Raw genomic sequence first — 26,334 nt, 5'->3', positions numbered from 1 at the left:
AAGGATTTATGAATTCCTTCACACTATTTTTCACTAACACTTACTCTTAGATAGAGCCATCTATTAAAGGTGTTTTTTAAGTGACTTCTAAAAATCCAGGACTTAAAAACTTAAAATCAAAAGCTACTTACATTTTAATTTTTCCACGTTTCTTTCATATCAAGCCTCTTTTCTATGCCAGACTATACCTATTTAAGTCTTAATTTAGCATTTTTTAAATGTCTCTTTCTTTCCTAAGACATGTAGGCCTAGATTTAGAGTTCGGCGGTAGCCGTCAAAACCAGCGTTAGAGGCTCCTAACGCTGGTTTTGGGCGCCCGCTGGTATTTGGAGTCAGTGATTAAAGGGTCTAACGCTCACTTTTCAGCCGCGACTTTTCCATACCGCAGATCCCCCTACGCCATTTGCGTAGCCTATCTTTTCAATGGGATCTTTCTAACGCTGGTATTTAGAGTCGTTTCTGCAGTGAGCGTTAGAGCTCTAACGACAAGATTCCAGCCGCCTGAAAATAGCAGGAGTTAAGAGCTTTCTGGCTAACGCCGGTTTATAAAGCTCTTAACTACTGTACCCTAAAGTACACTAACACCCATAAACTACCTATGTACCCCTAAACCGAGGTCCCCCCACATCGCCGCCACTCGATTAAAATTTTTAACCCCTAATCTGCCGACCGCCACCTACGTTATACTTATGTACCCCTAATCTGCTGCCCCTAACCCCGCCGACCCCTATATTATATTTATTAACCCCTAACTTGCCCCCCACAACGTCGCCGCAAGCTACTTAAAATAATTAACCCCTAATCTTCCGACCGCAAATCGCCGCCACCTACGTTATCCCTATGTACCCCTAATCTGCTGCCCCTAACATCGCCGACCCCTATATTATATTTATTAACCCCTAATCTGCCCCCCTCAACGTCGCCGACACCTGCCTACACTTATTAACCCCTAATCTGCCGAGCGGACCTGAGCGCTACTATAATAAAGTTATTAACCCCTAATCCGCCTCACTAACCCTATCATAAATAGTATTAACCCCTAATCTGCCCTCCCTAACATCGCCGACACCTACCTTCAATTATTAACCCCTAATCTGCCGACCGGAGCTCACCGCTATTCTAATAAATGTATTAACCCCTAAAGCTAAGTCTAACCCTAACACTAACACCCCCCTAAGTTAAATATAATTTTTATCTAACGAAATAAATTAACTCTTATTAAATAAATGATTCCTATTTAAAGCTAAATACTTACCTGTAAAATAAATCCTAATATAGCTACAATATAAATTACATTTATATTATAGCTATTTTAGGATTAATATTTATTTTACAGGCAACTTTGTAATTATTTTAACCAGGTACAATAGCTATTAAATAGTTAAGAACTATTTAATAGTTACCTAGTTAAAATAATTACAAATTTACCTGTAAAATAAATCCTAACCTAAGATATAATTAAACCTAACACTACCCTATCAATAAAATAATTAAATAAAATACCTACAATTACCTACAATTAACCTAACACTACACTATCAATAAATTAATTAAACACAATTGCTACAAATAAATACAATTAAATAAACTATCTAAAGTACAAAAAATAAAAAAGAACTAAGTTACAGAAAATAAAAAAATATTTACAAACATAAGAAAAATATTACAACAATTTTAAACTAATTACACCTACTCTAAGCCCCCTAATAAAATAACAAAGACCCCCAAAATAAAAAATTCCCTACCCTATTCTAAAATACAAAAATTACAAGCTCTTTTACCTTACCAGCCCTGAACAGGGCCCTTTGCGGGGCATGCCCCAAGAATTGCAGCTCTTTTGCCTGTAAAAAAAAACATACAATACCCCCCCCCCAACATTACAACCCACCACCCACATACCCCTAATCTAACCCAAACCCCCTTAAATAAACCTAACACTAATCCCCTGAAGATCTTCCTACCTTGTCTTCACCATCCAGGTATCACCGATCCGTCCTGGCTCCAAGATCTTCATCCAACCCAAGCGGGGGTTGGCGATCCATAATCCGGTGCTCCAAAGTCTTCCTCCTATCCGGCAAGAAGAGGACATCCGGACCGGCAAACATCTTCTCCAAGCGGCATCTTCTATGTTCTTCCATCCGATGACGACCGGCTCCATCTTGAAGACCTCCAGCGCGGATCCATCCTCTTCTTCCGACGACTAGACGACGAATGACGGTTCCTTTAAGGGACGTCATCCAAGATGGCGTCCCTCGAATTCCGATTGGCTGATAGGATTCTATCAGCCAATCGGAATTAAGGTAGGAATTTTCTGATTGGCTGATGGAATCAGCCAATCAGAATCAAGTTCAATCCGATTGGCTGATCCAATCAGCCAATCAGATTGAGCTCGCATTCTATTGGCTGATCGGAACAGCCAATAGAATGCGAGCTCAATCTGATTGGCTGATTGGATCAGCCAATCGGATTGAACTTGATTCTGATTGGCTGATTCCATCAGCCAATCAGAAAATTCCTACCTTAATTCCGATTGGCTGATAGAATCCTATCAGCCAATCGGAATTCGAGGGACGCCATCTTGGATGACGTCCCTTAAAGGAACCGTCATTCGTCGTCTAGTCGTCGGAAGAAGAGGATGGATCCGCGCTGGAGGTCTTCAAGATGGAGCCGGTCGTCATCGGATGGAAGAACATAGAAGATGCCGCTTGGAGAAGATGTTTGCCGGTCCGGATGTCCTCTTCTTGCCGGATAGGAGGAAGACTTTGGAGCACCGGATTATGGATCGCCAACCCCCGCTTGGGTTGGATGAAGATCTTGGAGCCAGGACGGATCGGTGATACCTGGATGGTGAAGACAAGGTAGGAAGATCTTCAGGGGATTAGTGTTAGGTTTATTTAAGGGGGTTTGGGTTAGATTAGGGGTATGTGGGTGGTGGGTTGTAATGTTGGGGGGGGGTATTGTATGTTTTTTTTTACAGGCAAAAGAGCTGCAATTCTTGGGGCATGCCCCGCAAAGGGCCCTGTTCAGGGCTGGTAAGGTAAAAGAGCTTGTAATTTTTGTATTTTAGAATAGGGTAGGGAATTTTTTATTTTGGGGGTCTTTGTTATTTTATTAGGGGGCTTAGAGTAGGTGTAATTAGTTTAAAATTGTTGTAATATTTTTCTTATGTTTGTAAATATTTTTTTATTTTCTGTAACTTAGTTCTTTTTTATTTTTTGTACTTTAGATAGTTTATTTAATTGTATTTATTTGTAGCAATTGTGTTTAATTAATTTATTGATAGTGTAGTGTTAGGTTAATTGTAGGTAATTGTAGGTATTTTATTTAATTATTTTATTGATAGGGTAGTGTTAGGTTTAATTATATCTTAGGTTAGGATTTATTTTACAGGTAAATTTGTAATTATTTTAACTAGGTAACTATTAAATAGTTCTTAACTATTTAATAGCTATTGTACCTGGTTAAAATAATTACAAAGTTGCCTGTAAAATAAATATTAATCCTAAAATAGCTATAATATAAATGTAATTTATATTGTAGCTATATTAGGATTTATTTTACAGGTAAGTATTTAGCTTTAAATAGGAATCATTTATTTAATAAGAGTTAATTTATTTCGTTAGATAAAAATTATATTTAACTTAGGGGGGTGTTAGTGTTAGGGTTAGACTTAGCTTTAGGGGTTAATACATTTATTAGAATAGCGGTGAGCTCCGGTCGGCAGATTAGGGGTTAATAATTGAAGGTAGGTGTCGGCGATGTTAGGGAGGGCAGATTAGGGGTTAATACTATTTATGATAGGGTTAGTGAGGCGGATTAGGGGTTAATACATTTATTATAGTAGCGCTCAGGTCCGCTCGGCAGATTAGGGGTTAATAAGTGTAGGTAGGTGTCGGCGACGTTGTGGGGGGCAGATTAGGGGTTAATAAATATAATATAGGGGTCGGCGGTGTTAGGGGCAGCAGATTAGGGGTACATAGGGATAACGTAGGTGGCGGCGGTTTACGGAGCGGCAGATTAGGGGTTAAAAGTGTAATGCAGGGGTCAGCGATAGCGGGGGCGGCAGATTAGGGGTTAATAAGTGTAAGGTTAGGGGTGTTTAGACTCGGGGTACATGTTAGAGTGTTAGGTGCAGACGTAGGAAGTGTTTCCCCATAGGAAACAATGGGGCTGCGTTAGGAGCTGAACGCTGCTTTTTTGCAGGTGTTAGGTTTTTTTTCAGCTCAAACAGCCCCATTGTTTCCTATGGGAGAATCGTGCACGAGCACGTTTTTGAGGCCGGCCGCGTCCGTAAGCAACTCTGGTATCGAGAGTTGCATTTGCGGTAAATATGCTCTACGCTCCTTTTTTGGAGCCTAACGCAGCATTTGTTTGAACTCTCGATACCAGAGTTAAATTTATGGTGCGGCCAGAAAAAAACCCGCGGAGCGTTAACAGCCCTTTTACCGCCGAACTCTAAATCTAGGCCAGAGAGTCCACAACGTCATTCCAATTACTAGTGGGAATATCAGTCCTGTCCAGCAGGAGGAAGCAAAGAGCACCACAGCAAAGCTGTTAAAGTGAATGTCAATTTTGATGCTAAAGTGCCCGATTTTTAAAAATTCGATTAAAAACAGGGGAACTTTAATTCATCAAAATGTACATTTCACTCGTGTTGTGAAAAAAAACTTACCTTTTAATCTTGACAGCAGCTCCAGCTTCCTCTGGTCGTTGCAAGCCACTTCTGATGTCAGAAATGATGGATAGGTCATCCTCCAATTACGGCTTCCCCCCCGGGGGAAGTGTCTGATTCAACGCCGTGATTGGAGGAAGCCGGATTCCTCATTTTAGACCCAGGAAAAGGCTTTGTGACAGGTGGAGGAAGCTGGAGCGGCTGTCAAGTTTAAAAGGCAAGTTGTTTTTTTCACAACAGGAAAGAAATGTAAATTTTGATGAATTAAAGTGCCCCTGTTTTTAATCGAATTTTTTTAAAAAACGGCACTTTAACATCAAAATTGACATTCACTTTAAGTGTCACTCCCCTACCCATAATCCCCAGTCATTTTCTATGCCTGAAGAAATGAATTCCTTTTTTTTAGGTACTTTTTCCTGCAAGCAAGGATTTCAGTTTAGCTGAGTCATGTCAATCTCTTCAGTAGAGTAGTGGTGGCTTTTAAGCAGTTAGGAAGTTGTGAGGTGGTCCTTACTTTGTTTGATAACATATTGCTGCCCTAGTTATAGAAAGCCAGAGTTGGTTACTCTGTTTTTTCTTTTCTCTACAGGTCTCTGTAAGGAGTATGTGTCCTTTCACGCCTTGTGAGCTATCTTCCTGCCAGACAGCTAGATTGCAGGTAAGTGCTTTTTGTCTTCTAGGTACTGGAGACTTGCACTTCAGAAGATGCAATATTAATTGGGACATAATTATCCTGTAGGCAGGATTTGTTTGGGCAGTGAGTAGGCTTTTTGTCTTCTAGGTACTGGAGACTTGCACTTCAGAAGATGCAATATTAATTGGGACATAATTATTCTGTATGCAGGATTTGTTTGGGAAGTGAGTAGGCACAATTGTATGTGGGTAGACTAGTGGTTAATTTTCCCTTATCTAAGGGATTGTTCCTCTGTGGCTCTTTATTGTTTAGTCTATTAATTTATAAATTTTTTGTATGTGTGAAATAGGTAGACTCTCTTGCTAGATGTCTGGCTTCAGGAGCGTTCTTTACACATAGAAATATTTGTTTGACTGGCAATTTAAAACGGTCTGTAAATGTCCTTTGATGAGACTTTTTATGTTGTGACCGGGAGCTGCTTGTGTACAGGGGAAAATCGCTGTTACTAGGCAGTTGGTGGAAAGCACGCTTTTAGTTTCTGTGCAATTCCTGTGGTGCCGGTCATGTGACCCTCAGTTCTTCCAACTACAGAGCTGAGTGGCGTCATTGATTCTTTAAATTTTTGTGTCGGCTGGTGAGAAATCGACTGATAGCAAGTCTCTGTGCATACAGGGAGTGCAGAATTATTAGGCAAATTAGTATTTTGACCACATCATCTTCTTTATGCATGTTGTCTTACTCCAAGCTGTATAGGCTCGAAAGCCTACTACCAATTAAGCATATTAGGTGATGTGTATCTCTGTAATGAGAAGGGGTGTGGTCTAATGACATCAACACCCTATATCAGGTGTGCATAATTATTAGGCAACTTCCTTTCCTTTGGCAAAATGGGTCAAAAGAAGGACTTGACAGGCTCAGAAAAGTAAAAAATAGTGAGATATCTTGCAGAGGGATGCAGCACTCTTAAAATTGCAAAGCTTCTGAAGCGTGATCATCGAACAATCAAGCGTTTAATTCAAAATAGTCAACAGGGTCGCAAGAAGCGTGTGGAAAAAGCAAGGCGCAAAATAACTGCCCATGAACTGAGAAAAGTCAAGCGTGCAGCTGCCAAGATGCCACTTGCCACCAGTTTGGCCATATTTCAGAGCTGCAACATCACTGGAGTGCCCAAAAGCACAAGGTGTGCAATACTCAGAGACATGGCCAAGGTAAGAAAGGCTGAAAGACGACCACCACTGAACAAGACACATAAGCTGAAACGTCAAGACTGGGCCAAGAAATATCTCAAGACTGATTTTTCTAAGGTTTTATGGACTGATGAAATGAGAGTGAGTCTTGATGGGCCAGATGGATGGGCCTGTGGCTGGATTGGTAAAGGGCAGAGAGCTCCAGTCCGACTCAGACGCCAGCAAGGTGGAGGTGGAGTACTGGTTTGGGCTGGTATCATCAAAGATGAGCTTGTGGGGCCTTTTCGGGTTGAGGATGGAGTCAAGCTCAACTCCCAGTCCTACTGCCAGTTTCTGGAAGACACCTTCTTCAAGCAGTGGTACAGGAAGAAGTCTGCATCCTTCAAGAAAAACATGATTTTCATGCAGGACAATGCTCCATCACACGCGTCCAAGTACTCTACAGCGTGGCTGGCAAGAAAGGGTATAAAAGAAGAAAATCTAATGACATGGCCTCCTTGTTCACCTGATCTGAACCCCATTGAGAACCTGTGGTCCATCATCAAATGTGAGATTTACAAGGAGGGAAAACAGTACACCTCTCTGAACAGTGTCTGGGAGGCTGTGGTTGCTGCTGCACGCAATGATGAAGGTGAACAGATCAAAACACTGACAGAATCCATGGATGGCAGGCTTTTGAGTGTCCTTGCAAAGAAAGGTGGCTATATTGGTCACTGATTTGTTTTTGTTTTGTTTTTGAATGTCAGAAATGTATATTTGTGAATGTTGAGATGTTATATTGGTTTCACTGGTAAAAATAAATAATTGAAATGGGTATATATTTGTTTTTTGTTAAGTTGCCTAATAATTATGCACAGTAATAGTCACCTGCACACACAGATATCCCCCTAAAATAGCTATAACTAAAAACAAACTAAAAACTACTTCCAAAACTATTCAGCTTTGATATTAATGAGTTTTTTGGGTTAATTGAGAACATGGTTGTTGTTCAATAATATAATTAATCCTCAAAAATACAACTTGCCTAATAATTCTGCACTCCCTGTATATTGCTTCTGGATTGTGAAGGGCACCTCATCTGGGGTGTAGAGGTCCAGAGTTGTTTTCTTTTCTTTTTGGGTGGTTAATTATTATAACGCTTGGGATAATAAGACTACTCTTAAAGTTACAGTAGTCGTTTTTTTCCAGACATTATTACTCCTTTTATTTTTTGGGGAAAAACAATTTTAAATTCAAGCTATGGAGAGGCCCAAATTGTTTCACCTATGCAATTTTGTGCTAATTGCTTAGCTAGAACCATAGAGTGTAAAAATAAATTGTTGCCCTATGAGCCCAATGTCTCTCAGGAGGATACTGTTTAGGCATTGCCACAGCTTGTTCCTCAAACGTCCCAAGCCTCTATGGCGTCACATACAGTGCCCTGCAGTTACTCTCAGCCTCCTGGAGGAGTTTATTTGCCTGAAGATTTTGCTGCTCATTTATCTTCTGCTGTATCTGCGGCATTATCTGCATTGCCTATGCTGGGAAAACGCAAGAGGAAAATTAGACATTCAGATAGAAAGGTTTCTGTTCCACCTACTGCCACGCAGGTTGCCCTCCCTCATAAGTCTGATAAAGAGGATACATCGGTAGCCTCTGAGGGTGAAATCTCAGATTCGGACAGTATAATTCCTTCATCTGATACTGAAGAAGTAAACTTCAGATTCAAGCTTGAACACCTTTGTGTACTGTTAAAGGAGGTAATGGATACTTTGGACGACTCAGACTCTCCTGTCGTGGTCAACCCTAAAAAATCTAGTAAGCTTAATAAATACTATGATATTCCTTCCTCTGTGGAAGTGTTTCCTGTTCCAGACCGTGTGATGGAGATTATTTTGCAGGAATGGGAGAAGCCAGGGAAACCTTTTTCCCCGTCTCCAGTCTTTAAAAAGATGTTTCCTGTTGCTGACTCCATTAAAGACTCATGGCGCAACGTATCTAAAGTAGAAGGGGCTATTTCTACTCTGACTAAGAGAACTACGATCCCTATAGAGGATAGCTGCTCCTTTAAGGATCCCATGGACAAGAAGCTGGAGGCTTATTTTAAATAGATGTATGTTCATCAGGGTCTTCAATGGCAACCTTTGTATTGCCACAGTAGCAAGTGTAGCATCTTATTGGTGCAATGCCTTGTCTGAATCAATCTTAGAAGAGGCACTGTTGTAGGAAATCCAACATAGGATTAAGGCTTTCAAGCTAGCCAATTCCTTTATATCTGATGCTAACATGCAAGTTATTAGACTGGGAGCCAAGATGTCTGGCTTCACTGTCCTAGCCCACGGGGCTTTGCAGCTAAAATCTTGGTCAGCTGATGTTACCTCCAAGCCCAAGCTACTGGCGCTTCCCTACAAGGGTAAAACCTTGTTTGGGCCTGGCCTGGCAGAAATAATTTCTGATATTATGGGTGGAAAAGGGTCTTTCCTACCGCAAGACAAGAAGAACAGACTCAAAGGAAGTCAATGAGCAGTCCAAATCTTCTTGGAAACCTAATCAGTCTTGGAACAAGGGGAAACAATCAAAGAAACCTTCAGCTAAGTCTAAGTCAGCATGAAGGGTCTGCCCCCGGTCCGGGATCGGATCAAGTGGGGGGCAGACTTTCCCTGTTTTGTCAAGCATTAATACGAGATGTCCCAGATCCTTGGGCTGTGGACATAGTATCTCAGGGTTACAAAATAGAATTCAAATCTTTCCCTACCAGGGGCATATTTCACCTCTCAAGACTACAGATCAGGTAAAAAGAGAGGCATTCTTTAACGGTGTTCAGGAGCTTTCCTCCCTGGGAGTGATTGTTCCAGTTCCAGTAAGGGAACAGGGCCTTGGATTTTATTCAAATCTGTTTGTGGTTCCCAAAAAAGAGGGAACTTTTCGACCCATTTTAGACCTAAAGTGTCTAAAGTTTTTCAGGGTACCGTCTTTCAAAATGGAAACCATTCATTTTATTCTTCCTTTGGTCCAAGGAGGTCAGTTTATAAATGACCATAGACCTGAAGGATGCGTATCTTCATGTTCCCATCCACAGGGATCATCACCAGTTCATGAGATTCACTTTCCTAGACAAACACTTTCAGTTTGAGAAAATTCTGGGAGCTGTGGCAAGGAAGAGCCACAAAGGATCTGGGGGCTCTCTTGACAGTGATCAGGTCTCAGGGAATTGTAGTAGCGCCCTACCTGGACGACATATTGGTTCAGGCGCCATCTTTTCAACAAGCAAACTCTCATACAGAGATCTTGTTGTCTTTTCTACGCTCCCACGAATGGAAAGTGAATCTGGAGAAGAGTTCCCTTGTTCCAGCTACAAGGGTGGTTTTCCTAGGGACCATCATAGATTCCCTATCTATGAATATTTTTCTGATGGAAGTCAGAAAATTCAAAATTCTTACTTCTTGCCTCTCCCTACAGTCTACTGTTCGGCCATCAGTGGCTAAATGTATGGAGGTAATTGGTCTGATGGTCGCTTCCATGGACATCATTTCTTTTGCTCGATTCCATTTGAGAGCTCTGCAATTATGCATGCTCAGACAATGGAACAGAGACGATTCAGATCTGTCTCAGAGGTAAGATATAGACAAGTCGACAAGAGACTCTCTGCCGTGGTGGCTTTCTCAGGAGCCTCTGTCTCAGGGCACATGCTTCCGGAGACCTTCCTGGGTGATCGATACCATGGACGCCAGCCTGCTAGGCTGGGGAGCAGTCTGGGACTCGTTAAAGGCTCAGGGACTATGGACTCGGGAGGAGTCTGCTCTCCCCATAAATATCTTAGAGTTGAGAATTTACAATGCTCTGATGACTTGGCCCCAGTTGTCCTTAGCCCGGTTTATCAGGTTCCAATCAGACAATATCACCTCAGTGGTTACATCAACCACCAGGGAGGAACTCGGAGTTCCTTAGCCATGAAGCAGGTGTCTCGTATTATTCAGTGGGCGGAAGCTCACAATTGTTGTCTGCCATCCACATTCCAGGAATGGACAACTTGGAGGCGGATTTCCTGAGCAGGCAGACATTTCATCCTGGGGAGTGGGCTCTCCATCCGGAGGTGTTCTCCAGGTTAACCCTCAAGTGGGGGGTGCCAGAGTTGGATCTGATGGCGTCTCGGCAGAACGTCAAGCTTCCAAGGTACGGTTCAAGGTCAAGAGATCCGCAGGCAGCTCTGATAGATGCTCTGATGGTTCCTTGGAATTTTCAATCTAGCATACCTGTTTCCTCCGTTTGCGCTCCTTCCATGAGTCATTGCTCGTATCAAACAGGAGAGAGCGTCGGTTATTCTAATAGCTCCTGCATGGCCTCGCAGGATCTGACATGCAGACCTGGTGAAGATGTCATCTCTTCCACCTTGGAGGTTACATCTGAGGAAGGATCTTCTAACTCAGGGTCCTTTCCTCCATCCAAATTTCGTTTCTCTGAAGCTGAGTGTTGGAGATTGAACGCATAGTTCTGACTAAGCGTGGGTTTTCTGAGTCCGTCATTGAGACCATGATTCAGGCTTGCAAGCCTGTCACTCAGAAAATGTACCATAAGGTATGGAGTAAATGGAGTAAATACATTTATTGGTGTGAATCAAAAGGCTACTCTTGGAGTAGGGTCAGGATTCCTAGAATTTTGTCTTTTTTCCAGGAAGGTCTGGAGAAAAGGTTGTCAGCTAGTTCTCTGAAAGGTCAGATTTCTGCATTATCTATTCTTTTACATAAGCGTCTGGCGGATGTGCTAGATGTTCAATCTTTTTGTCAGGCCCTGGTCAGAATCAGGCCTGTGTTTAAACCTGTTGCTCCACTGTGGAGCCTTAATCTATAGATATTAAGCTGCTATCTTGAAAGGTTTTGTTTGTTATTGCTATTTCTTCTGCTCGGAGAGTTTCAGAACTCTCGGCTTTGCAGTGTGATTCTCCTTACCTTACCTTTCATGCTGATAAGGCGGTTCTTTGTACTAAATTGGAGTTTCTCCCTAATGTGGTTTCTGATAGAAATATTAATCAGGAAATTGTTGTTCCTTCTTTCTGTCCTAATTCTTCTTATCATAACGAACATCTGTTGCACAACTTGGATGTTGTGCGTGCTCTAAAATTCTACCTACAGGCGACTAAGTATTTTCGCCAGTCTTCTGCCCTGTTTGTTTGTTGCTCAGTAAAGCGTAAGGGTCAGAAGGCTACTGCTACTTCTCTTTCCCTCTGGTTGAGAAGTTTAATTCGTTTTGCTTATGAGACTGCTGGACAGCAGCCTCCTGAGAGAATTACGGCTCATTCCACTAGGGCTGTCTCCTCTTCTTGGGCTTTAAAAAAAAAATGAAGCTTCTGTGGAACAGATTTGCAAGGCTGCAACTTGATCCTCCCTACATACTTTTTCCAAATTTGATACTTTTGCCTCGGCTGAAGCCTCTTTTGGGAGAAAGGTTCTTCAAGCGGTGGTGCCTTCTGTTTAGGTCTGCCTGTCTTGTTCTCCCTCCCTGTTCATTCTGTTTCCTCTAGCTTGGGTATTGGTTCCCACTAGTAATTGGAAGGATGTTGTGGACTCTCTATGTCTTAGGAAAGAAAACAAAATGTATGCTTACCTGATACATTTATTGATACATTTATTTATTTCTGGACATGGAGAATCCACAACCCCACCCTTAATTAGACAGACCTCAGGCACCTCTACACCTTTGTGTTATTCCTTTTTCCTTTTCCCTTTGGTTGAATGACTGGGGATTATGGGTAGGGGAGTGACACTTAACAGCTTTGCTGTGGTGCTCTTTGCCTCCTCCTGCTGACCAGGAGTGATATCCCCTTTTTTATTAATTTTTCACAAGAGCACAATAACTTTTTTTTTAGTAGCCCTCCTTTCAAGTGTTCTACCTTATTTATACACATTTGGAGATATTTCCATAAATGTAATATCAGTTCTTACTAATACTTATTTTCTAAGAAAAACAACACTGTATGGAAGCTTGGTTGATTTTTGTTTTCATTTTTAAAGCCATAACAATCCATCAGAACTGCTGCTTGAATTTGTCAAAACTGCTCAGAATACGTGTATATTATACAAAATAGTAAGCAATAGACATTTCGAAGGCTTTTTCAATGTTTTTTTCCCTAGAGGCTTTCAAGGCGTATGGTAAAACATGACCTAATATTTGAATGCCGTTAACCAACAACATGTGCAATTCTTATTGCAATATTGCTGCCTATAGTTGTGTGCAAAATAAATGTAAAACATAAGTCTCTATTTCAACTTTGGCTTTTTTTTTTTTTTTAATAATTAGTGGCATTAAACTTTGCATCCAACTATCCTATCCATTCTTCTAGTATTTAATATCACTGTTCCTTTACCAACTGGAACAGATCTAGTACCATCAGCAGCATCTGAATGGAGAAATGATCCGTTGGTACTGGCATATCTGTGTCTAGCAAATAGATAATCTTAGATGATGTTTTTGTCCTAGAATGGGAAACATTGCAGGAAGTCTAATCTGGGAGGATGAAGGGGAGTCTCTTCTTCATGTTTAGGTGGTTTGCATCAAGGGAGGAATAAGAAGGCCTTAAATAATTACAGCTTATGCCCCACATAATACAATGTTTTTCTTCCTCCCAGATTAGCTCTGCTAGTTCACCAAAAAAAGTTCCCTCTTGTATTTAATGGACTAGTGGAAAGTATTTGTGTATGAGATTCTAACCCAAAAAGCTGAAACACAGCTGGCTCTATAGAGGATACGTGGCCCTTATTTGAGGAGGAAGGCAAGTGATATCTTGGGAATACTAAACTAACTAGTTGAAATGAGTCACAAATATCAAACTATTTATTTAATGCTTTATAAAGATTATATGGATAACAGCTGTGTCATAGTATAGTAGATTACTGTTTGAACTCACATTCATTTTCCGGCGGCAACGGGAAAGGTTAAGCAGGAGAGACACTTTCAGCTCTCGGAAGGTCTTGAGGTCTTCTCCAAATCCTTCTCGTGGAAACTTCTTCATAGCATATTGGTATCGTTGGGCTGCTTCTTTTACCTTCCCTTTCTAAGAGTGCAAAATCACATAGCTCACAAACACTGTGTCCCTTCTTAGAATAGAATTACCACTTCCTCCCACAACCTTAATAAAGTAACCAGTTATCATGACAGATTACCTTGCTTTTCTCTATGAGAGAGATCACAGAAAGAGAAAGAAAATTAAAGAGAAAGAAAATTCAAGAGAAAAATCTGAGAGACAGACCCAAGAGAGAGGGACAGAGAAAAGTGTATCTGCCTTCTACATGAATTTCAATTCTTCAGAAAAAATTGTACATGCTGTAACACATCCTTGCCTCGTTGACAGGACAACACTTTGTTATGCTTAATGCCCCAAGTATACCCCACTATCTATGCTTATCCATATTTCCCCACCTTGAAAACTATGCTTGTCCCTGACTTATTCCATACAGCCCCATAAATCTTAGACTAGCCTCTCTTTATCTCCCCAGCACCTCACCTTATAGAACATGTCACCCTCTTCCATCAGCTTACTCAGCAGTATGACCATGATGTCTGGCTTGGATGTTGCCATGGCCCAGGTGGCTGGACCTGTAGTGTACAGGATGCATGATGGGTAAAAAAAAAACTAATACAATGCAAAAGGGAGAACCAAATAGGAGTAAAAGGATACAAAAGTGCAGGAGATAAAATAAATGTTGAAGTACAGGAAAGGGAATATGCTGAGCAGAAAAAGGGATGCTTCATGAGCAAAAATAAATAAAAGTGGTTATGGGTGAAGGGGGCAGAGATTAGTTTGGGAAGGGGGGGGTGAAGTAAACGAAAGGTAGGACAAAGAAATGAAATGATAAAGAAAATAAAGGGATTTGGTGCAAAAAAGAGGAAGAGGAATAGAGGAGTGGCAGAGTGCGACCGAAAGAGGGGAAAGCAAAGGGATAAAGAATGAACTTGTGAGTGGAAGCTTAAAAAAAAAAAAAAAAAAGCTACAAAAGAGAATGGGTGAAATATAGCAAGAGAGGAAACAATATGGCTGGCAGAGAGACAGAGGGAAAGTATTGTGTCTGCAGTAAAAAAGAAGAAACAGCTAGGTAGGGGGGCTGGATTTGAGAGGCAAACTGGTACTTCGAAAAGACATTAAAATAATAACTTGAATGATGCATTTTTGAAGCATGTAAACATTAAGTAACAGAAAATTACTAAGATATACACAGATGCATTGTGTGACATAGAAACGGTGATCTAGAAAACAAATGGGTTGATAGAGACTTAGACACAAACACTGAGTGAAACAATTAACACTAATGTCTAGACTAATACAAGTATACAAACAGACACACTACTGACAAAGCTACACACATACAGCAGGATACAGTCCCAATATCTGACACACTGCGCAAAATGGGCGGCCACACTGACACTCCAGGTGATACACAATGTGACCTACAGAAACCCACAAGCAGACACTAGACAGCACACTACTCACAAACACACTGAATATCATAGTAATTTGCAAACTACTGACAGATAAACCAGAGATAACCACAATTCTCAAACTTCAGAGAGATTACAAATGGAGTACTATTTTAAATAAGTTGGGTAACAAGTTCCCTGCACACTAGTAGAAATGCCAATATCTTCAGTACCTCTCCCCTTCACCTCTCAGCCTTAGTTTACTATAAAGTCAAGCTGTAGGAGACAATGAGAAATGTTTTTAGCCCCAATACAATACAGAATACATATTTAGAATACATATTCTAAACCACAAGGACCGGTAATGTGAAAGTAGTATGTGAGATTCCTAACAACATGAAGCCTAATTGATTGAGCTATTTGTCACCCCGTTGGTCCTCTCAAGTGTATGGATAACAATTTATGGAAGATTGGACTTGAAACCTGCAGTACCACTGGATAGTACAGTAGTCCTTAATGTCTTCTACATGTTTTCATTCTCCACCGGAGTGAGCACAATTTTAATCTATATAGTACATGTGAAATAAAAAAGAAAGACAGCTAAGAAGCGTGCATCCCACTCCCTTCAAAGAGTCCTTGTCTTAGCAGTCTTTCTTTTCTAATTTTCATCCTATCCTGGGTTTGTCTACATAGTTGTGGGTTTTTATATCTCCAGAATTTGAGGCGTTTATGTTCCTCTAATGAATTCATTTTAAATTAATTTTCACATTTTATGAACTAATTTTTATAGGGATGTGAGCATAAGCCCCTCTTTGTTTTCTTCTTTTTCTCTTAGTTTGTCTGTCAATATTTAACAGGGGTTTGCACCTTATTTCATTAAATTTAATTATATGTATATCGATTATTATGCCAATATAATTTATAGTATTCAGTAATTGTTCCTTTAAAGGGACAGTAAAGTAAAATTTAACTTTCATGATCTAGGCAGCGAATGCAATTTTAAAGAACTTTCCAATTTACTTGAGATTTGCTTTCCGCTCTAAGTAACCGTTGTTGAGGAGTAAACCTAGGTGGGCTCACAGGACCGCAGGAGCATGCATGTTTCTTTAGCACAGCGGAGTCAATAATAATATTTGTAAAATTGTTATACAATGTTGAAACACTGCTGCCACAGACTTTATTGTCCTTCTAACATATAAATATATGAAAAATATATAATACTGAAGTGTAGTCTAGTCTATAAGTTATTTTAAAGGTACATTCCAGCCAAAATTGAAATCCACATGGATGAATTTCAGTTTTAAATGGAAGCATTTTGTAATATACATTTATTAGTAAAAATGCCTCTAATACAAGCTATAGCTGTTTCAAAAGTGTATTTAAGTATGCACCGTGCACCAGCACTTTAAACACAGCACTTGCCTAAGGTGCTTGTACTACTGGATAATAACTCAATTTATTAATTGCTGATATAATACAAGCTCCCACTGGCGCTCTGAGCAGCTGCAGTATTTAAAACGCTGGTGCACTGAGAATATCTAGTTATGCTTCACATGCATGTGCCGAGAAAAATGTTTATATTAAAACAATTCATTTTACAATAAATTTTCTCTGTGTGAAAGGGATCACAAAAAACTAAGGCGCCTCCTAGTGTGATAAAGTTATGAACAAATGGAATACTGTGAATGCCAAATTTATACTCACAGATGTAGCAGCACTCAGTTGTGCTAATAGAGGCAGACTGGGAACTCTGTGTCCCAGCTCACTGTTAGCAAAGGAATAGCAGGTCTCTCCGATGTCCAACAAAGGACCAAATAAGCTCAGACTCTCAATTTTTAGTAAAATAACCAAATATTTAATGGTATATTAAAATATCAAACAGATGACAATTAAAGAACAATAAGCAATGTGTTTCTCAGACTGCTGTCTGTTTCATCTGTAACTACCTAGCACTGATTAATTGGAACACACAATTGGTTTGGTGAGCCCATTAAGCATTGAACTTTATAGACATGTGCATCCAATCATGAGAAAAGGTATTTAAGGTGGCCAATTGCAAGATGTTGTTCTCTTTGACTCTCCTCTGAAGAGTGGCAACATGGGGGCCTCAAAACAACTCTCAAATGACTTGAAAACTTGTTCAACAGCTGTTCAACAGCTGTCAGTGTCCACTGTGAGGAACATAGTGAGGAAATGGAAGACCACAGGCACAGTTCTTCTTAAGGCCAGAAGTGGCAGGCCAAGTAAAATATCGGAGAGGCAAAGGATGGTGAGAACGGTCAAAAACAGCCCACAGACCACCTCCAAAGACCTACAACATCATCTTGCTGCAGATGGTGTCACTGTGCATCGTTCAACAATTCAGCGCACTTTGCACAAGGAGAAGCTGTATAGGAGAGTGATGCGGAAGAAGCCTTTTCTGCACACACGCCACAAACAGAGTCGCTTGAGGTATGCAAATGCACATTTGGACAAGCCAGCTTAATTTTGGAAGAAGGTGCTGTGGACTGATGAAACAAAGATTGAGTCATAACAAGTGGCTTTATCAAGGCGGCAAAAGAACACAGTGACAAACACATGCTACCAACAGTGAAATTTGGTGGATGTTCCATGCTGTGGGGCCAGTGCCGGTACTGGGAATCTTGTTAAAGTTGAGGGATTCCACTGAATATCAGCAGATACTTGAGAATAATGTTGAGGAATCAGTCACAAAGTTGCACCGGTACTGGATATATCAACAAGACAACGACCCAAAACATTGCTCAAAATCTACTCTGGCATTTATGCAGAGGAACAAGTACAATGTTCTGGAATGGCCATCCCAGTCCCCAGAACTGAATATCATTGAAAATCTGTGGGGTGATTTGAAGCGGGCTGTCCATGCTTGGCAACCATCAAACCTAACTGAACTGGAGATGTTTTGCAAGGAGGAAAGGTCCAAAAACTTTTATTCAGAATCCAGACACTCATTACAGGCTATAGGAAGAGTCTAGAGGATGATATTTCTGCTAAAGGAGGCTCTACTAAATATTAATGCAACATTTCTGTTGGGGTGCCCACATTTATGCACCTGTCTAATTTCGTTTTGATGCATATTGCACATTTTCTGTTAATACAATAAACCTCATATCACTACTGAAATATTACTGTGTCCTTCAGTTATTTGATGGATCAAAATGAAATTGCTGATCCAAACACCCAATTATTTATAAATGAAAATCATGGAAATTGTCATAGGTGCCTAAACTTTTATATACTGTATATATATACTGTGTATATATATATATATATATATATATATATATATATGCACACACACACACATTTAGCTTATTCAGGTTAAAGTAAGAAAAAGGTATTGAACCTACTTATTCTCAGTACTATGCTATATGAGCAAAATATTGTCTATATTTTCAGTAATAAAATTATTTTTCCCCTAAAGAGGTTAGTGTCCCTGAGCCATATACTTGCATGTACACACTCCTCAAAGTCAATGTAGTTAAGGGTCAATAAGAATTCTTCAATTCCATGACAATTAATTCTACAAATTTCTTTACAAAATTCTGTGTAAATAAAATAAATTTCTTTCTCTTTCTTTAGTGTCCCCTTGTATTACGGATCATCAGTTATTTATTGAGACAGGCAATTACAGTGTCTTATTTTTTTGTATATATGAAGAAATATTTCTATCCCTTATCAGGTTATATTTAAATATATATTTCTTTCATCAGATGGTGAGAATCCATGAGATGGAAAATTCCCCTCCCTTACTGACCACTAGGAGGAGGCAAAAGAAACCTCAATTCACCAGAACTTTAAATCTCTCCAATTTCATGTGATCCTCTGTTTTCTTTTTCAGCCTTGATGAGGAGTGAGGTAAAGGTGAAGTGCAGCTGTTCTCGTACCCGCCACACAGGCTTTTTCTAAGAAAGGATCTTCTCTTTGAAGGTCCTTTTTCTTATAAAGACATCTAAATGTAATGGCATGGTTACTGAATGTTTAATTATGTCTCAGAGAGGTTTTTTCTGACAAGGTTATTAATTCCCTGATTTGAGGAAACCTTTTACCAGACATATTATTCATAAGATCTGGAAAAACTTTTTTGCGTGGTGTACTTGCAAAGGCTATTGCTGGAATTCTTTTAGAATTCATAGAGTTCTTGAGTTCCTGCAGAAAGGTTTGGATAAAGGTTTCTCAACTAGTTTGCTGAAGGGTCATGATTTCAGTTCTGGTTTGTGTCATAAGAAAACTGCTAACATTTGACTTTCAGACCTTTGTTCAGGCTCTGATCAGAATAAAATATTCATCCAGTTTCTATTCCTTGGAATCTTAATCTGGCTTTGAGGATTCTTCAAACTCCTCCATTGGAGTAGACACATGGTTTAGACCTTCAGTATTTATCTTGGAAGGTTCTCTTCTAGCTATTTCTTCGCATAGAAGGGTTTCTGAGCTTCCAGCTTTGTCATACAACCCTTCTTTTCTGATTTTTCATCAGGATAAAGATGTTCTTTACACTAGCGATTCTTTTTTTCTAAGGTTGTGTCTACAGGTACTATAAACAAGGAAATTGTGGTTCCTTTTGTCCATTTAATAAAAATTCTTCTCCGCAATTTGCATGTTGTAAGAGAGCTTAAATATTATGTGAAAGTCACAAAAGATTTCAGACTTTCTTCTTTTTTATTTTTTGTTCATTTGTTTGGGTCTTGCAAAGGTCTGAAAGCTATGGCTGTTACTTTCACAGCTTGGCTTAAAGCATTACTGCTCATTCCACTAGAGCAGTTGCTACTCCATGGGCCTTTTGTAATGAGGCTTCTATTTATCAGATTTATAAGGCAAGTACTTGATCTTCTTTACACACCTTTTCAAAGTTTTAAAACTTTGATGTGTATGCTTCTTCTGAGGCTGCTTTTGGCAAGAACGTTCTATGGGTTGTAGTACCTGATTAGTAACGCTCTGCCTTCACTGTTCATCCCACCATTTCACTGCAGCCTTGTGGAGTCCACTGCTTGGGCATTGATTCACACATGTGGTGACTTGTGAGGACTCATCATCTGATGAAAGAAAACAAAATTTATGCTCACCTGATATATTAATTTTTTTCATGATGGCGAGAGTCCTTGAGCCTGCCCTTTCTTATTGTTTAGGTCCCGGCAGTATTTGTTTTGCATTTCTTTGCCCAGTCTTTTCTTTCCTACCTTTCTTTTCTCCTCATCTACTTGTCTATATGTATGACTTAGGAGGAACATGAGAAGGTGGAGGGATTTAAAGCTCCGGTGTTTTGGTGTGTCATTTGCCTCCACCTAGTGGTCAGGAGGGGAATTTCCTGCAGATATTGACTAGTGGAATCTCACCATTATTAAATAAATTAAAAGGACATGAAACCCAGAATTTTTCTTTCATGAAAGAAAAATTTTGGGTTTCATGTCCCTTTAAGTTATCAGGTTAGCATATTTTTTTTGTTTTGAGTCTGTTATAATAGAACTAGTCTTTTCTCCAATTTCATAAGGAAGGTGTCAAAAATAGCGTACAGCAAAGAGTTTGTCTCTAGAAAACTAAAGAATGCAGTTTGAAAAGCTTCTAAAATATCTGTATGCAATTCTATTACAATGAAGTGCTGAACTGCTGTTTAATGTTAAGCATATTTAAAAACAAATGCCTTTTATGCCCCTTTAACTACAGTGCGCCAGAATATTTCTGTAAGCACTAAGGCAGCAGGAGCATACGACTCATAGTTCAAATGGAAAGAACAGACCGTACAAAAAAAAAAAAGGGCAAGGAAAGCAACCTTCTCAAGGCAGGAATCTGAACGGAGATAATGTGCTCAAAAGGAGGAGGGTAGAACAGTTTGCTTGAAGTTTCTGCCAACCTGGCTATTAGCCCAGCTATCTAGAATAGTCTCCTGTTTCATGTGCTGCCATAATGAACATAAGGGAAAAGAGAAATCTGAAATGCACACCACTGAATTTCAATATTTCTCTCGTCCACAAGAAAAGTTACTTGCTGAGCAAATGGAAGCTTAATGCACATGTATCCAACCACCACTTGTACGTGCTTTCAGCGCCAACAAATGCATATTGCTTGATCACCAGGTAAAGGAAGAAAAAAGGAAATTTATGCTTACCTGATAAATTGATTTCTTCTACGATACGACAAGTCCACGGATTTCATCCTTACTTGTGGGATATTAGCCTCCTGCTAACAGGAAGTGGCAAAGAGCACCACAGCAGAGCTGTATATATAGCTCCTCTCTTCCCCTCCACCCCCAGTCATTCGACCAAAGGTTTTAGGAAGAGAAAGGAAAAGCTAAAAGGTGCAGAGGTGACTGAAGTTGTAAAAATAAATAAAATGTAATCTGTCTTAAAATGACAGGGAGGGCCGTGGACACGTCGTATCGTAGAAGAAATCAATTTATCAGGTAAGCATAAATTTCCTTTTCTTCTACAAGATACGACGAGTCCACGGATTTCATCCTTACTTGTGGGATACAATACCAAAGCTACAGGACACGGATGAAATGGAGGGACAAGACAGAGACCTAAATGGAAGGCACCACAGCTTGAAGATCTTTTCTCCCAAAAACAGCCTCAGAAAAAGCAAAAGTATCAAATTTGGAAAATTTGGAAAAAGTATGAAGGGACGACCAAGTCGCAGCCTTACAAATCTGTTCATCAGAAGCATCGTTTTTAAAGGCCCATGTGGAAGCCACAGCCCTAGTAGAATGAGCCGTAATTCTTTCAGGAGGCTGCTGTCCAGCAGTCTCATATGCCAGGCGGATGATACTCCTCAGCCAAAAAGAAAGAGAGGTAGCCGTAGCTTTCTGACCCCTACGCTTTCCAGAATAAACAATGAAGATGACTGACGGAAATCCTTAGTCGCCTGCAAGTAAAACTTCAAGGCACGGACCACGTCCAGGTTATGTAACAGACGTTCCTTCTTAGAAGAAGGATTAGGACACAAGGAAGGAACAACAATTTCCTGATTAATATTCTTATTTGAAACAACCTTAGGAAGAAATCCAGGTTTGGTACGTAGAACCACCTTATCAGAATGAAATATAAGATAAGACGAATCACATTGTAACGCTGAAAACTCAGAAACTCTTCGAGCAGAAGAAATAGCAACTAAAAACAGAACTTTCCAAGTTAACAATTTAATATCTATGGAATGCATGGGTTCAAACGGAACCCCTTGAAGAACTTGAAGAACTAAATTCAAACTCCAGGGAGGAGAAATTGGTCTAAATTCAGGCTTAATTCTAGTTAGAGCCTGACAAAAAGACTGAACATCTGGCACAACTGCCAAACGTTGGTGAAGCAAAACTGACAAAGCAGAAATTTGTCCCTTTAAGGAACTTGCTGATAACCCTTTCTCCAATACTTCTTGGAGGAAAGACAGAATTCTGGGAATCCTAACTTTACTCCATGAGTAACCCTTGGATTCACACCAATAAAGATATTTACGCCATATCTTATGATAGATTTTTCTAGTGACAGGCTTTCGAGCCTGTATCAAAGTATCAATGACCGAATCAGAGAATCCTCGCTTAGATAAAATCAAGCATTCAATCTCCAAGCAGTCAGCTGCAGAGAAATTAGATTTGGATGTTGGAAAGGACCTTGAATGAGAAGGAAGTTTCCACAGTGGCAGAGAGGACATGTCCACTAAATCCGCATACCAAGTCGTGCATGGCCACGCAGGCGCTATCAGGATTACTGAAGCTCTCTCCTGTTTGATTCGAGCAATCATGCGTGGAAGGAGAGGAAACGGTGGAAACACATAAGCTAGGCTGAACAACCAAGAAACTGCCAGGGCATCTATCAGTTCGGCCTGCGGATCTCTCAACCTCAGTTCCGGTCTGCCCCATTGGTGAATCAATGAAGCAAACACCTCCGGATGGAGTTCCCACTCCCCCGGATGAAAAGTCTGACGACTTAGAAAATCCGCTTCCCAGTTTTCTACTCCTGGGATGTAGATTGCCGACAGATAACAAGAGTGGGCCTCCACCCATCGGATTATCTTGGATACTTCTATCATCGCTAAGGAACTCCTCGTTCCCCCCTGATGATTGATATATGCCACAGTCGTGATGTTGTCCAACTGGAATCTGATGAATTTGGCCGAAGCCAACTGAGGTCATGCCTGAAGCGCATTGAATATTGCTCTCAGTTCCAGAATATTGATTGGAAGTAGAGACTCCACCTGAGTCCAAACACCCTGAGCCTTCAGGGAATTCCAGACTGCACCCCAGCCCAGAAGACTGGCGTCCGTTTTCACTATCACCCACGAGGGTCTACGGAAACATGTCCCCTGGGAAAGATGATCCGACGACAACCACCAAAGAAGAGAGTCTCTGGTCTCTTGATCCAGATTTATCCGAGGAGATAAATTTGCATAGTCCCCATTCCACTGTCCGAGCATGCACAGCTGCAGTGGTCTGAGATGAAAAAGCGGGCAAACGGAATGATGTCCATTGCCGATACCATTAAACCAATGACCTCCATACACTGAGCCACTGATGGCCGAGGAATGGACTGAAGTGTTCGGCAAGTATTTAGAATCTTTGATTTTCTGACCTCCGTCAGAAATATTTTCATGTCTACCGAGTCTATCAGAGTTCCCAAGAAGGGAACCCTTGTCTGTGGAACTAGTGAACTCTTTTCTATGTTCACCTTCCAACCGTGAGTTCTCAGGAAAGACAGCACTGTGTCCGTGTGAGATTTTGTCAGATGATAAGTTGACGCCTGGATCAAGATATCGTCCAGATAAGGCGCCACTACTATGCCCCGAGGTCTGAGAACCGCCAGAAGGGACACTAGAACCTTTTTGAAGATTCTGGGTGCTGTGGCCAACCCGAAGGGAAGAGCCACAAACTGATGATGTTTGTCCAGGAAGGCAAACCTTAGAAACTGATGATGATCCTTGTGGATAGGAATATGAAGATATGCATCCTTCAAGTCCACGGTAGTCATATATTGACCCTCCTGGATCATTGGTAAGATTGTTCGTATAGTCTCCATCTTGAATGATGCAACTCTGAGAAATTTGTTTAGACACTTGAGATCTAAAATGGGTCTGAAAGTTCCCTCTTTTTTGGGAACCACAAAAAGATTTGAGTAAAACCCCTGCCCCTGTTCCAGTTTTGGAACGGGACAAATTACTCCCATGGTAGAGAGGTCTTTTACACAGCGTAAGAACGCCTCTCTTTTTATCTGGTCTACAGATAATCGCGAAAGATGAAATCTCCCTCTTGGGAGAAAATCCTTGAATTCCAGTTGATACCTGTGGGTCACGATTTCCAGTGCCCAGGGGTCCTGAACATCTCTTGCCCAAGCCTGAGCAAAGAAAGAAAGTCTGGCCCCTACTAGATCCGGTCCCGGATCAGGGGTCGCCCCTTCATGCTGTCTTTGTAGCAGCAGCGGGCTTCTTGGATTGTTTACCTTTATTCCAAGCCTGGTTGGGTCTCCAGACTGACTTAGATTGAGCAAAATTCCCTTCCTGCTTTGTGGTGGAAGAGGAAGCAGAGGGTCCTCCTTTAAAGTTTCGAAAGGAACGAAAATTATTTTGTTTACCCCTCATCTTAACAGATTTATCCTGAGGTAGGGCATGGCCTTTACCTCCAGTAAGGGTAGTTGACATAACTGCAGCCATCTCCTGCAGAGTAAAGGAATTAGACGCACTAGAGGTACTTGAAGTCACTTGTGTGGGCGTTAAAGATTGTGACACTTAGGGAGAATTGGATGGCATATCCTGATTCTCTTCAGACTGAGAATCATCCTTAGGCACACTTTCTTTACCTAAAATATGCTTTTTACAGTGTAAAGCCCTTTCAGTACAAGAGGTACACAATGTAAGAGGGGGTTCCACAATGGCTTCTAAGCACATAGAACAATGAAATTCCTCAATGTCAGAAATGTTGAACAGACTAGCAATAACCACAATATAGTTGTTAAACACTTTATTTATTGATTTAAACAATTTTTTGAAAAGCATGTACTGCGCCTTTAAGAAATAAAAAAGCGCAAAAATTTTCCAAAACTGCGTCCAAACGTTAATTTACCTTTTTAAATTAACTACACCCAATCAATGGCTCCAAAAATTATTGCACCCCAAAAGTAAGGGGAGAAATTAACCCCTAAAAGGTATTTATAGTCACAAAATATGTTAGATTTGACAAAAATAACCCCTGCCACCAGGGTACTGCAAAATGACTCTGCAACGATCCGGTTAACAGAACACCAGTCTAGGCTTAACCGGAGCTAATGCCTGCTGCCTTCTCAGCCAGAGTAAAGTGCGCGTCTGAGCGCGCAAAATTAAACCCCGCCCATCATGTCCGATGAGCGTCTAGGCCTGAACAACCATGGTGAAGCGGTTCAGAGTATAAACCATGTGGATCTAAAAAAAAAAACAAGCACACTCAAAATGTGGCCCAACTGTTTATAAACTTAAAAACGTTAAACATATTTCTGCCTATCCCAGTGTCCTTTATAATGCGGTTATCCATTATAATGCTTGCCCAATATGTCATATAAAATAAAGTAAGCCTAGGTTACTCAGTAATACCCTTTGTTTTACAGGTGTCCTACTTACCCCTTCCTTTGCAGGGAAATAAACGTCAGCCAGTTCTGATATACCAAGTCTCCTCAGAAATAAAAGGGCTGCACATACCTCAATGCTGCTTGTAGCATGAAACCATTCTCCACACTGAAGATGTCTCATGGTTACCTTCAGAAGTCTTGTGGGAACCAATATGGATCTTAGTTACTGCTGCTAAGATCATCAACCTCAGGGCAGAAATTTTCTTCCATATCCCCCTGAGGAAAATAGTACTCACCGGTACCATTTAAAATAAAAAACTTCTTGATTGAAGAAACTTAAACTAACATCTTACTTTACCTCTTCCTAGTATAGCACATGCAAAGAGAATGACTGGGGTTGGAGGGAAGGGAGGAGCTATATATACAGCTCTGCTCTGGTGCTCTTTGCCACTTCCTGTTAGCAGGAGGATAATATCCTACAAGTAAGGATGAAATCTGTGGACTCATCGTATCTTGTAGAAGAAAAATAAAATTTGAAAATGCAGTATTTAGCAATTCATTAAAGAGGACACTAGCCAAACCAGAGTTTTCTCTAGCCAGGACAACCCTCCTCCTCATCCCAATAGACCTTTACAGACTCTTGAACGGTCTGTCAAGTAGGAATTTTATGAATAGCAACTGATGAAAGAATAAAATACACTTAGAAACACATTTATGATGAGTGAAACAAGCACAAAATGACACAGAGTAACATGCATACACATCAGATAAGACCAATGCTACAGAAATCTACAGGGCTCTTTACATAACAAACATAAAGGCGCCTATGAAGGCAGTGTGCACACACCATTTTGCACGTTACACATACCCACATATCACAACATAATCACATCATGCATTCCACCTCAAACTACGTTT

General features: G+C 40.5%; 1 protein-coding gene across 4 annotated transcripts in view; it reads right to left on the bottom strand.

Annotated features, from left to right (window-relative positions):
- The window catches only part of TANC2 (tetratricopeptide repeat, ankyrin repeat and coiled-coil containing 2), a 785,323-nt gene that overhangs the window by 28,746 nt on the left and 730,243 nt on the right, over positions 1–26,334 (bottom strand). For all 4 annotated transcript variants that reach the window (XM_053699768.1, XM_053699765.1, XM_053699775.1 and 1 more), the window contains 2 exons: positions 13,971–14,062; positions 13,374–13,520 (listed from right to left, as the gene is read on the bottom strand). In XM_053699768.1, coding sequence (XP_053555743.1) covers positions 13,374–13,520; positions 13,971–14,062 — 239 coding nt within the window. The remainder of the gene's footprint in view (positions 1–13,373; positions 13,521–13,970; positions 14,063–26,334) is intronic.

The sequence above is a fragment of the Bombina bombina genome, chromosome 1 (assembly GCF_027579735.1).
Source record: "Bombina bombina isolate aBomBom1 chromosome 1, aBomBom1.pri, whole genome shotgun sequence".
NCBI classification, from domain to species: Eukaryota; Metazoa; Chordata; class Amphibia; order Anura; family Bombinatoridae; genus Bombina; species Bombina bombina.
Note: the sequence above shows the minus strand (reverse complement) of the source record. Positions and strands in the feature narration are given on the sequence as shown.